Source organism: Acyrthosiphon pisum, chromosome A2 (genome assembly GCF_005508785.2).
Source record: "Acyrthosiphon pisum isolate AL4f chromosome A2, pea_aphid_22Mar2018_4r6ur, whole genome shotgun sequence".
Lineage (NCBI taxonomy): Eukaryota > Metazoa > Arthropoda > Insecta > Hemiptera > Aphididae > Acyrthosiphon > Acyrthosiphon pisum.
In genome coordinates, this window is record NC_042495.1 from 58,125,961 (window position 1) to 58,137,184 (window position 11,224).

Here is an 11,224-nt window from a genome sequence, read left to right on the forward strand (position 1 = left end):
AATAAGCAGTTACACCTGTAAGCGAATCTGTAATACGATTACAGATTATAATAATATGTACCTTTTACTAGAGAAGTAAGAAAACTTGTGTAAATGTATTTTAGAATTAATTTACAATAATAAAAAATCTATTATTACATAACTTGTGTTCTGTATTTTAAATAATTATTCCATTTTAGTAATAAGGTTTGTTGAGAAAAAAAACCATTTAGCATGTGCACTGTAAATATTTGGACAAAACTGACTTTGAGTGTGCAAACTCTTCATAATTTTTTATACGGTAAAATTATTGTGTCCAAGGGGACCCTTGAACTGTGTGAAATTACCGTGTAAAAAGTGTACAAATTCTTCATAATTTTTACACGGTAAAATTATTGTGTCCAAGGGGGACATCCTCCCTTGAACTGTGTGAAATTACCGTGGTGACACAAAAAGTAGACTGTGAACATACAAATGTATACTACTATCATGGTACGGGACCGGTTAGCTATGACGACAGAGATCGTATAAATGTATACTACTCATGATAATATTTTATAATATGATAATAGAAAAATTATAGTGTGTCGATATTTTAATAAACAAGAAATAAAAACTATAAACATCCGATATCTTATTATAATATAATATTTAAATATTTTTTATGATTATCCAATAACGCAAAAATTGCTGGTGTTACATACTCGATTGACATTGCTGAAATCTGGACGAGTTAATGATTTTTTTTCTCTTCAAGTTTGTAGTTAAAAATGTCTAATCTCCAGCAATAGGTACAAAATATAGTTTAACACGTGAATTCAGATAGTGTTATTAATTTTGCTCTGATCAAAAACAGTGAAAAAATATAATCACTTGGAAGTATTAAACTTAATATATAATACTATATAGGTACACACATATTTACTAACCTTAAAGTTTACGTTTTACATTAACTCATTTGGTAACTGTATGTCTTTATTAGATATATCCTTAACTTTTAAGTTTAGAATAATAAGTTGTACAAATAAATACAAATAGGTGCTCATCTTAGATTTTGGCGGTAATATAAATACCCATACGTATTAACTACCTATTCAAAAACACACGTTATGTGCAAACCCATTTAAAAAAATTAAATACAATTTGATTATATTTATTATTTTTAAAAGGATTATAGTATAAAAATAAAGTTTTTTCAATATAGTACGACAGCATTTTATGCGAATAAATGTGAACAGGAAGATATGATAATAATGAAAAAAACGAGCGAAAGCTGAACGCTAAATTACCTACCAGCTCATGCTCAATATAAAATGTAGTGAATATTATATACTTAATGTGTATATATTTTATTCATATACATCATACTATGATACTACGGGTTCATTTTTCCGATGTCTCATTAGTATGAAACGAGTATAGTGTTTAATATTAATTATAAACTATTTACATTAAACTGTACCTATTAAACTGTCTTATTAATATTGTAATTAGAATTGAATTCCATAAATAAAGATTATCATTATAATTTGCAATTGGTTTTAATAATACGATTTGTTTAACATGACGACATAGATAGGCCAAATAATGAGTAGGTACATCAGTATATTGAGCGCAGTTTTCCATTATATTATCGTGAATGTAATATAAATTTTAATTCTCATAGCATTTATTTTCAATACATCAAAGTATAATAAATTGTACGAGTTGTAGACATATAAAATGTCTATACATACAGAGTGTTTCACGTAGCATGATCACCTGAATTTTTTCATTAAATCATTAATTTTTTAAAATTCTGATTTTTGGAATTTTTAAATATTCCTCAAGTCTTAAATTCTTAAAATTTTTGTAGTAGGTACTTAAGACTAACCTGTGTCGATACAAAAATCATATTTATCAAATGATAACCTTTTATACTGTAAATTATTTAATGAATAACTTTTTGAAAACGTTGATTACCTAATTTAAAATTCGAGCGAATAGTTTTTCAATTACTAATGTTTTTAATAAGGATAATAGTAGTTCATAAAAATGGTTGGGTATATAAAAATATATAAGATGTATCATATAATATAGGGAGTTAAAAGGGAGTTCTCATTTTAAGGACACTCATTAAGTAGTACAAAAAATCTCAACTATTTTAAAATATAATCTTTAATTAAAAATTTCAAAAATAATATTTTGAATAACTGAATTTTTGAAAAAAAAAACGGTGGTATGCATGCTTATGCATGTTCATATCCCTCTATAGCGACAAAAATTGAGAACTGATAGATTGTAATCACTTTTTATTTTGCAAGCAAAAAAATATGATTTTGTTTCATTTTTTACAATTTATGCAGTACCTAACCATTAATTGTAGTGAATTCGTCAAACTATATTTATAATAGAAAATTAAGACCATAATTGGCGGTTTCACTCATACCACACCCGATTCCCAGATGACCTCACTACGTCACTTTAGCAATAATGGTTACAGGTCCGTTTTTAAAAAACTGTATCCGTCCCATCAACCTAATCGCGTCACTTAACCATTTCTCGGTTTTAAATAAAAAAATGCACTTGACATACACTCCAAATCAACTTTTTGTAAAATAAATGTAACTATTTATTTGTATTCTATGATCTAAAATTGCCTTTAGAGTGATTGAATCAAAATTATGATAAATCCTAGTCGATTTAAAAACTTTAAACCCAATATAAACGTATGGTTTATATGAAAATACAGAATTTACATTCTTTTGTTCTAAAACTACAAATTGTTGACATCGGGAAAGTTTAATACTATTATAATATTATAATAATAGTCTATTATATATGAAGTATGAAGATGCATACAAATTATTATTTTTTACAGTTGATCACATTATGCTTTTCGGCCCTGTATTATGAATGTACTAGGATGGTAACCATATAATATATAACTACTCACATAATTTATAGTTGTGGAGGTACGATACAAACATATTAATATATTATTAAAATGAATAAATAATAATAGTAATATCCATATCATACATACAACTATATACTCTTCAAAAACTATTCTTTAACTCTGCAGCGTAATGCATTTTTCCTTAAAATAAAAAACCACTACAAGTGTGTTGAAAGAAGAAGTTCAAGCACATTAATTTGTCTACTAACTACATATATAGTTTTTGTAAAATATTCTATATACGTCTTTGATGTACACACTCATTTCTTTCCAGAAGGGTAAACTAAATTTTTATGAATGCTTTGTATAAATAATTTGCGCTTTGTTTGTACGTATATCCAACCCAACCTAAGTATACTTTTTATTAACCGACAAATAACATGATAATGATCTACCCTGTGTGCTAACAATTTTTTGTAAAATATTATTTCAAGGTATTACTTGCCAACACTTTTACGGCAATTCAAATGTATACTTATCGATATTTTGATGCGAGATTTCCAAATTTTTGTGTTACATCGGTGATCGTTCAAACTTCAAAACGCGTTTGTCATTGTTCGATTGCACCGAATCATGTAACACGAGCTCCATACAATAAAGTATATTGTTTCACACAAATATACAATATTCCTCTATAAACTATAACAATAATAATGTATATTAATATTAGGGAATGGTCTGTACGTTATCGCATAATGGTTTCCACGTGTATTAAACTTTGGTGACCATTCTACCTACATAATATTAATGATAATAATATTATGTAAATGCAAGCACGTAACCCGACCACCCAAAATATTTATAGACCACCTCAATAGCCACCCCATTATATTGTTAAAATACCCAAGGCTCAAATAATTGAGTAAAAAGTCAAACCAAATTCAAAAATTTCTATTATGATTTTTGTTATTATTACATAATTATCTTTAACGCTGTGTTCTCACAACGATTACAAATATGAACATATCAGCTAGTAATTCATTGCATCAGATACAATTCTATTTTCAAACATCATGGTCTGATTGTAGGACAAAATGCGTCTATATTATGAACCCACATTCATATTTCATTAATTCGGTATTTCCCGTCACGGCATCATTGCTTGGTTAACGATAGTTAGTTTGTTACCATGATAATTATTAATTATCATGCGTATTAAGCCGGGTTCACATTACCAGTTTTGTAAAGTATTTAAGTAAAAGTATTTGAGTAAAAGTATTCAAATACTTTTTAAATACTTTCAGCGTGAAGTATTTTGAATGGTATTTTAAATACTTTTTTTGTATTAAAAACTTTTTGGTATTGAATACTTTGGTTTTTTATTTCGAACATTTTATTTTCATTCGAAATAATTGGTTGGAAAAATATTATTGCCAACTACAATATAATAGAATAATAGTTTTATTTAATATTCTGTATTTCTGTGTTAGCCGAAGCCCAAAGGTTTGTGAAAACCAGATTTCTAAAAAAAGTTATTGAATATTGAATAACAATATTCCCTTTAAAACTATTAGATTACCTACTACCTATGTGTTTATATTACGATAATTAGAAACCCACTTTAAAAACCAAAAGTATTTGAAAAGTATTCCAAATACTTTTTCAAAGTATTTGAGTAGTATTTGAAATAATTTACAATTAAAGTATTTGAGTAGTATCTTAAATACTTAAAAAAAATGTATTTGAGTATTTACTCAAGTACTTTTTAAAAGTATTCTTTACAGGACTGCACATTACACCGTGTCGTGTAAAATAATCACAGTTACCACAGACCACAGTTACTAAACGATGCCGCATATTTAATAGGTATACCTATGTATACATTCAACTTTTGACCGTGTGGTTACACTTATGTGCGGTAAAGACGGTAAAGTGTTAACTTATTATTTATTATTTTTATTTGAAATAAACAATCTATATAGTTTTGCACAGTAAGTTTATATGCTGAGAGTTATTTAAATGACATGAAAATTGTGAATTAAGCAACCACCCATTAGTGACTCTTGGCTATTGATTAATTAGATTTTTTTTTTTTTTGACCATGAGACGTTAGACATTAAAGTTTTGTAAAAGGTCACGGCACCAGTTTCTTTTTAATCTGCGGTTAGTATTTCCTGGGAGAGTAAGGATGGAAAGATCTTTTATGAGAGGGTTAGGATGAGTTTGGAGTCGTTAATGAAATCGTTTGTAGGAAGTGCGTGCTTCCTCATCTATTGTTTTCATATGGAAAACATTATGAATAGCGTGGTTAGAAATATAGGGCGGAGCATTAGATAATCGTCGGAGTGATATGTTTTGGAAAGTTAGGATTCTATTAGTGTTAGATTTTTTTGCTGCACCCCACAATTTATTGAAGTCCATATATCCAGATTGGTTTGAGTAACGCTTTGTAGATTATTAGTGTTTGGTGTTTAGAGTGGAGTTCTTATTTCTAATTAGCTAAGGTCTGAGCATGCTCATGTGATTGTTTAAGGTTAGTCGTTTGGTTTGGAGGTGTTTCTTCAATGTGAGTCTTTTATCAAGGAACAATCCTAAATATTTAACTGTATCGGATGTGGGAATTTGTACATTGTTGAGAGTAATGTTTGGACAAATTCCTTGTTTGAGTGTGAATGTAACATGATAACATGATAACAATGCCAGAGGCAACCGTGATGCGCGCGCACCGGATGCCAAAATGACATGCTGGCGTGAGACGCTCGTTATTGCTACGGTCCCGACTCCCGGCGTCCCACCCACTCAATGGTGGCTAAAGTTGTTTATATTCTCTTTGGTCAACCAAAGACCTTGTAAAGTCATTCACCAAAGCATTTATCCGTAATCTACGTCCTACATCAAAAATTCAAGTAAACACGAATCCCCGGCGTTACTGAATATTATTTGAGTATTTAAACTTTTCGTCGTTAAATAATTGCATTAGTGTCATTGTAACTAATTCCTTTAATATTCTTCAGTATTAAAAAAATCCGAATCAGATCATATAAAAACTGGTAAGCTTTGATGATAATTTATGGACACTGTATAATTGAAAATACAGCCAAGCATGATAATTATCACTTACGTGGTTTCACATTTATATAATATTATAATAATTATTTACGCTGTGTAAATAACTAAATTAATTTTATAATTATATATAAATAATGGCTTAATGTTTTTAGTTTACACAATGGATTTTAATATGACTATCAAAACAGAATTAAATGATATTAAAGTCGAGCCTATGGACTTTCCAGATGTCGATATTCCCAATTCTTGTGGTTATGACGAAGGCATAATTCAAAATATGAAAAATGAGGATTTGGTAAAATATTTTATGTACTACCTATTATAATTTATACAGAATTTATATATATGTAAAAGATTAGTTACAGTAATATTATAATTTTTAGATTCTGAGCGGAGGGTTGAATGTATTGATTTTACAATGATGTGTTTTTTTTTGTCTGTCATCACTTTTTAGGACAGTAAAAATGCTTAGATATTCTTCAACAGTATCTTGGTGGGAAAATGAATCTAGTTGGTACTTTGGGGGGTCAAAAGTAAAATTTTCCCAGTAGTATTCAAAAGCGCCGTGAAAAACAAAAGAAAAATTAAGGAAAAACTGTAATTTTTCCACAAAATCTGTTTTCGAGAAAATCAATTTTGGTATTTAGTGCAACTCAATAACAAATTATAGTAGGTACATGAAATTTTGAAAGAATGTTTGTATTAGTATTTTCTATACACCATAACATTTTTCTAATATTTTGACTTATTCTGAGCTGTTAAAGAACATTTTCAATTTCCATTTGTTTTAGTTTTTTTTTTCTCTAAATATCAATAAAATTTTATTTGTTGGTTAAAAAAGCTTGAAAAATTAATAGAAAGCTCCTAGTATATTGTTTCAAAGGCAGATGGAAAAAATTAAAATTCTATAGTCACAATTTTTTCTTATAGAAAAAAATCTAAAGTTCAAATATTGACAAAATATGTAAAATTCACGAAAATGTGCAAATTATTTTGAGTTAGAAATTCATAAAAAAAATTTCTATTTAAATCTAAAATTAGAAAATGTAATGCAACATTCTTCATAACATAATCTATTTTTATTAACAAAAAAAATGTCTACAAGCAAATAAAATTAAATTTTTATGAGCGTTTGAAATTCATATTTTTACAACATTTGATATTCGCTCGATTTCTCATGTGACAATATTCTTATTTTATTGTTATTAAAAAATGAATGACTGTAGATATTTGAAAATTTCACTGAATGTTTATATTTTCATTTCCTATACACTATAAAATTTTCAAAATATTTTGATTTGTTTTAAACTTTAGGAACATTTTCAGTTTCCAATTTTATTAGTTTTTTTTTCTATAAATATCAATACAATTTTATTTGTTGGGTAAAAATTATTGGGCTGAGTTCTAATATTCTCATTTTTTAACGAATTTTGTGTGACGCTTTGTTTATCACCATAGAAATAAATAAAGTGTACAATTCACCTGATTCCCATTAGGTATATATAGAATTAATAGTTACTTATTAATTAATTTCCTTTGAAGTGTAAAATATACTAAAGATTGATAGCCACAATTTTTTTTACAATTAGTTATATAAAAAAAAATGATGTATTTCAATTGAGAAAAATCAATTCTTAATAAAATTTGGTTTACCCATGATGACCAAGATCAGTAAGATTTTACTCTTAGTGGTTAGAGTAGGATGTATACTATGTGGATAACTAAAACGAACATCTATACGGCCGCGACCGAGATACTGCTACTGGGCGGCGACCAAAACTCGTCCGATCTTGCACATTCCCTCTACTAAATCTTCCCGTATGCTGGCCGTTGCTACAACTATATGGTAGAGCGGGAGGAATTTGGGTATTAGAACGCGGAGCTCGGTCATTTGATGAGCCAATGAGTAGAGCTCGAGAGGTGGCGGCAGTATAGAATTTATTATGGAGACATCCTGTAATCTGTACATTTTGTGAAACTATTATAACTAATAAATCAGAATCTCAAATACCCAATGTTCTTCGAATTTTCCTTTTTTGTATTTACTAAATGACCATTTTAACTTTCACATTTATTAAAGCCGGATAAGATACAAAATTAAATTGTTGGTATTTTCTTGGTTTTTTAAATAAATAAAATGCATATTTAAGTATATTTTGTATAAGCAATTACTTATAATTATTTCTTTTGCAGATGGAAGATAAAATAATGGATCAAATATATCCAATTCAAAATCATCAATCAGAAAGCGAAACAGAAGACATTTATGATGAATGTTATTCATGTTTTATGTGCAATGTGTCATACAATACACAGTTTGACCTAGATGCACATTTGCGGACTCACATTGATGATGATACTTTTCATCATAGTAATATTAACAGTATAAGCGAACCTTTACCTCAATCTTCGATTAAGCCATCAAAATACTTCAGATGCAATGAATGTCTAAAAATTTGTAAAAGTCAACTGTCATACAATGAACACATGTTAACCCATACAGGAGAAAAACCACATCATTGCCGGGTATGTGATCGTAAATTTCGTCATATAGCAAATTTTCGAACACATTTAAAAAGTCATAACAATGTAAGAACATTAATTTGTTCTCTGTGTCGAAAAACTATTGTTGGCGAAAAAAATTACTATATACATTATATGGATGTACATAATAAAATGTCTATCCGTAATCCTCGACCTTATCAATCTAGTTCATCTGACAGTGATGAAGATTTTAATCCCAAAGTTTCATACTATAAAAAGAAAAAACTTAATTCACGAAAGTTTAGAAAAGATAGTGAACCATTTGGTCCTTTATTTGCTAAAAAAGCATGGGAAAAAAAACAACGAGAATTGGAAAATGTTAATTTAGATGTAATATAAAAAAAAAAAAAATTAATTAAAAATTAATAGCTTACAACTGAAATTTAACTTATAATTTATTTTAGGCTGAAGAAGAAAAAAGTGAAAGAGATGCTGTGCAGGAGGCAATTGAAAGTTCAAGACAAGATATACAAAATATGCTTAGAAAAAGAAAACAACAACAAACAGATTATAACACTGAGGAATATCAAAAGTTTATAGAAACTCTAATACTGGAAAAAAAATCTACTGGTCAATTTAATGAAGCTAAATTAATTGGTCCGGTATTTTGGAAAAATGCTCTTGTAAAGGCTGGTCTTATAGAAGAAGATATACTTCCAATGCAATTTCAAAGTCAACTTAAACTTATTGAATGTATGTCTTGTAGAAAATGTTTTGCAAGGTAACCATTTATTTAATTAGTATTTAAAATTATTTCCTGGAATAGTGTTTGAATAAAATTAATCTTAAATTACAACTAATAAAATATATTTGATTAAAATATCCTAAAATCTAAAGAACTCATATATTACATATTCAATTTAATTTATTTTTTAATCATTTAGGCAATTTACTATACATTTAAACATGAACAATTTATTAGTAGGACCCAGATTTAAAGCCCTAAAAACTCAAAAAATTCTCTAAATCAAGGGGGGCCAACCTTTTTCCATATTATGCCAAATAGAAAAAAAAAATTGAAAATGTGGTATAAAAATGGACACGACTAGCTTTATTATAGATTCTAGTCAATTTAAATGTTATATTACATAACATTATTAATGTTTTTTTGATACAATAATTGTTGTATTTTTTTTTTTTTGCTTCTACAAGCCATTAAGGCCTTTCGCTGCTTTCCATCGGTCTCTGTTGACTGCATCCTCAATTCTTGCCGTTTCATCTACTTCAATTAAATCTTTCTTTATCTAATTTTGCCAACGCTGACGTGGTGTTTCTCTGGGGTGTGTTTTATTTAGTTTACATACTACAACTTGTCTCATTAGGAATTACAGCTTTTAACTAAATTTACTTGGTTTCTTGGTCAATCTAAAGTTCTGTCGACGCTAATGTATGCTTGTCTAAAGTCTATAAATATCATCTGTAAGTCTTTGTCAGACTCATAATACTTTTCCATTATTTGTCTGAGCGTGAAGATAATATGTTCACTGGTAGATCTTCCTTTTGTGAAGCCGCATTGATATTTTCTTACAATGACTATTGCTAATGCTTTTATCCTTTGTAAGATAGCTATTGAGAGCACCTTATACGCTGTGTCCAACAGCGAAATACCTCACTAATTATTAACTTTAGTTGGGTCCCCTTTCTTGAGAATTGGGCAAATAACTGATGACGACCACTCCTGTTCTATTTGTTCGCTATTCCATATATTTGTTATAATTTGGTGTAGGTTATTTAATATTACTTTTCCTGCAATTTTTAGTAATTCAGAATTTATATTATCCTTCTCTGGAGATTTATTATACTTTAGTGATTTAATGATTATTTCAATTTTATCAATACTTGGTGCTGGGAGTTCAGGTTCTGCTGTATGATACACTATTTCTTCGTATTTTTCATTGTTGTTACTTCCGATGCGCATACTTATAATTATATTATGTAATTTTATTTGATGCTAGTGTGCCATTCAATAACATGAAATGTGCCACAAAATGCATGTGCCTTAGGTTAACCACCACTGTTCTAAATAATAATCAAAATGTTTTCAACGCAACAATGTCCTCGCGTTGCTATGAATGCGATAGAAAAACAAAGCTTTATAATTTTGAATTTGTACCACTTCTTTATCTTAACTAATAAGAATAAACCTAACTTACAATGTAACTTCCTAGTTGACTTTTATTTGAATATATTTTCTTAACCAATTGGCTTTTCAAAAAATGTATTGATTAATTTAAGTTTTTTAATTTTTAGGTTACCAACATCTAATGAAGGTAATATTTTGCCATCTAAACCACCATGCTCTAGCTGCTTTATGATTAATAACGAATCTACATTAAACAAACATAGAGCTGAAAATCATAGTGAACCTCCGCCATACATTTGCAAAGAATGTTTGTTAGAAATGGATACATGGTATAAATATGTCCAGCATATGAAAATGCATTTGAGATATGCAGCAAAATGTAGTGAGTGTGTATATGATATGATGAATAAACCAGACACAGTCATATTTTTATGTCATATTTGTGAAATGTCTTTTGACTCTGATGATGAACTAAAAGTACATGTTCAAACGCATTTAGAAAATGGACAAAATAATGATAGATAATAATTTTAACTTAATTTCATAATAAGTTATGTAATTAATGTAATTTTTATAAAAAAAATATTTATATAATATATTCTTAGTAATAATGATCCTATAGGAACTGTAGTGAACGTAACTATTTTGTAGCTTTTTTTAATTGTGGCCAA

The 11,224-nt window shown here is 28.2% G+C and overlaps 1 protein-coding gene across 2 annotated transcripts; it reads left to right on the forward strand.

Moving 5' to 3' along the window:
* The first annotated feature begins 5,740 nt into the window (after positions 1 to 5,740).
* On the forward strand, positions 5,741 to 11,224 carry LOC100160587 (gastrula zinc finger protein xFG20-1). 2 transcript variants are annotated; one of them, XM_003240526.4, is made up of 5 exons: positions 5,741 to 5,907; positions 6,079 to 6,221; positions 8,120 to 8,800; positions 8,875 to 9,191; positions 10,721 to 11,224. In XM_003240526.4, exons 2-5 carry the CDS (start codon positions 6,087 to 6,089, stop codon positions 11,076 to 11,078), a joined length of 1,491 nt encoding a protein of 496 aa, XP_003240574.1. In that variant the 5' UTR covers positions 5,741 to 5,907; positions 6,079 to 6,086; the 3' UTR covers positions 11,079 to 11,224. The 2 variants fall into 2 exon arrangements, with proteins under 2 accessions (XP_003240574.1, XP_001949611.1); XM_001949576.5 differs by having other exon boundaries at positions 5,745 to 5,907; positions 8,120 to 8,452.

Bases quoted from the DNA above. Each gene is read 5' to 3' on its own strand.
- LOC100160587 (XM_003240526.4), top strand. From the start codon at position 6,087: ATGGATTTTAATATGACTATCAAAACAGAATTAAATGATATTAAAGTC. The intron at 6,222-8,119 runs GTAAAATATTTT...TTTCTTTTGCAG, and splicing joins ATATGAAAAATGAGGATTTG to ATGGAAGATAAAATAATGGA. The intron at 9,192-10,720 runs GTAACCATTTAT...TTTAATTTTTAG, and splicing joins TGTAGAAAATGTTTTGCAAG to GTTACCAACATCTAATGAAG.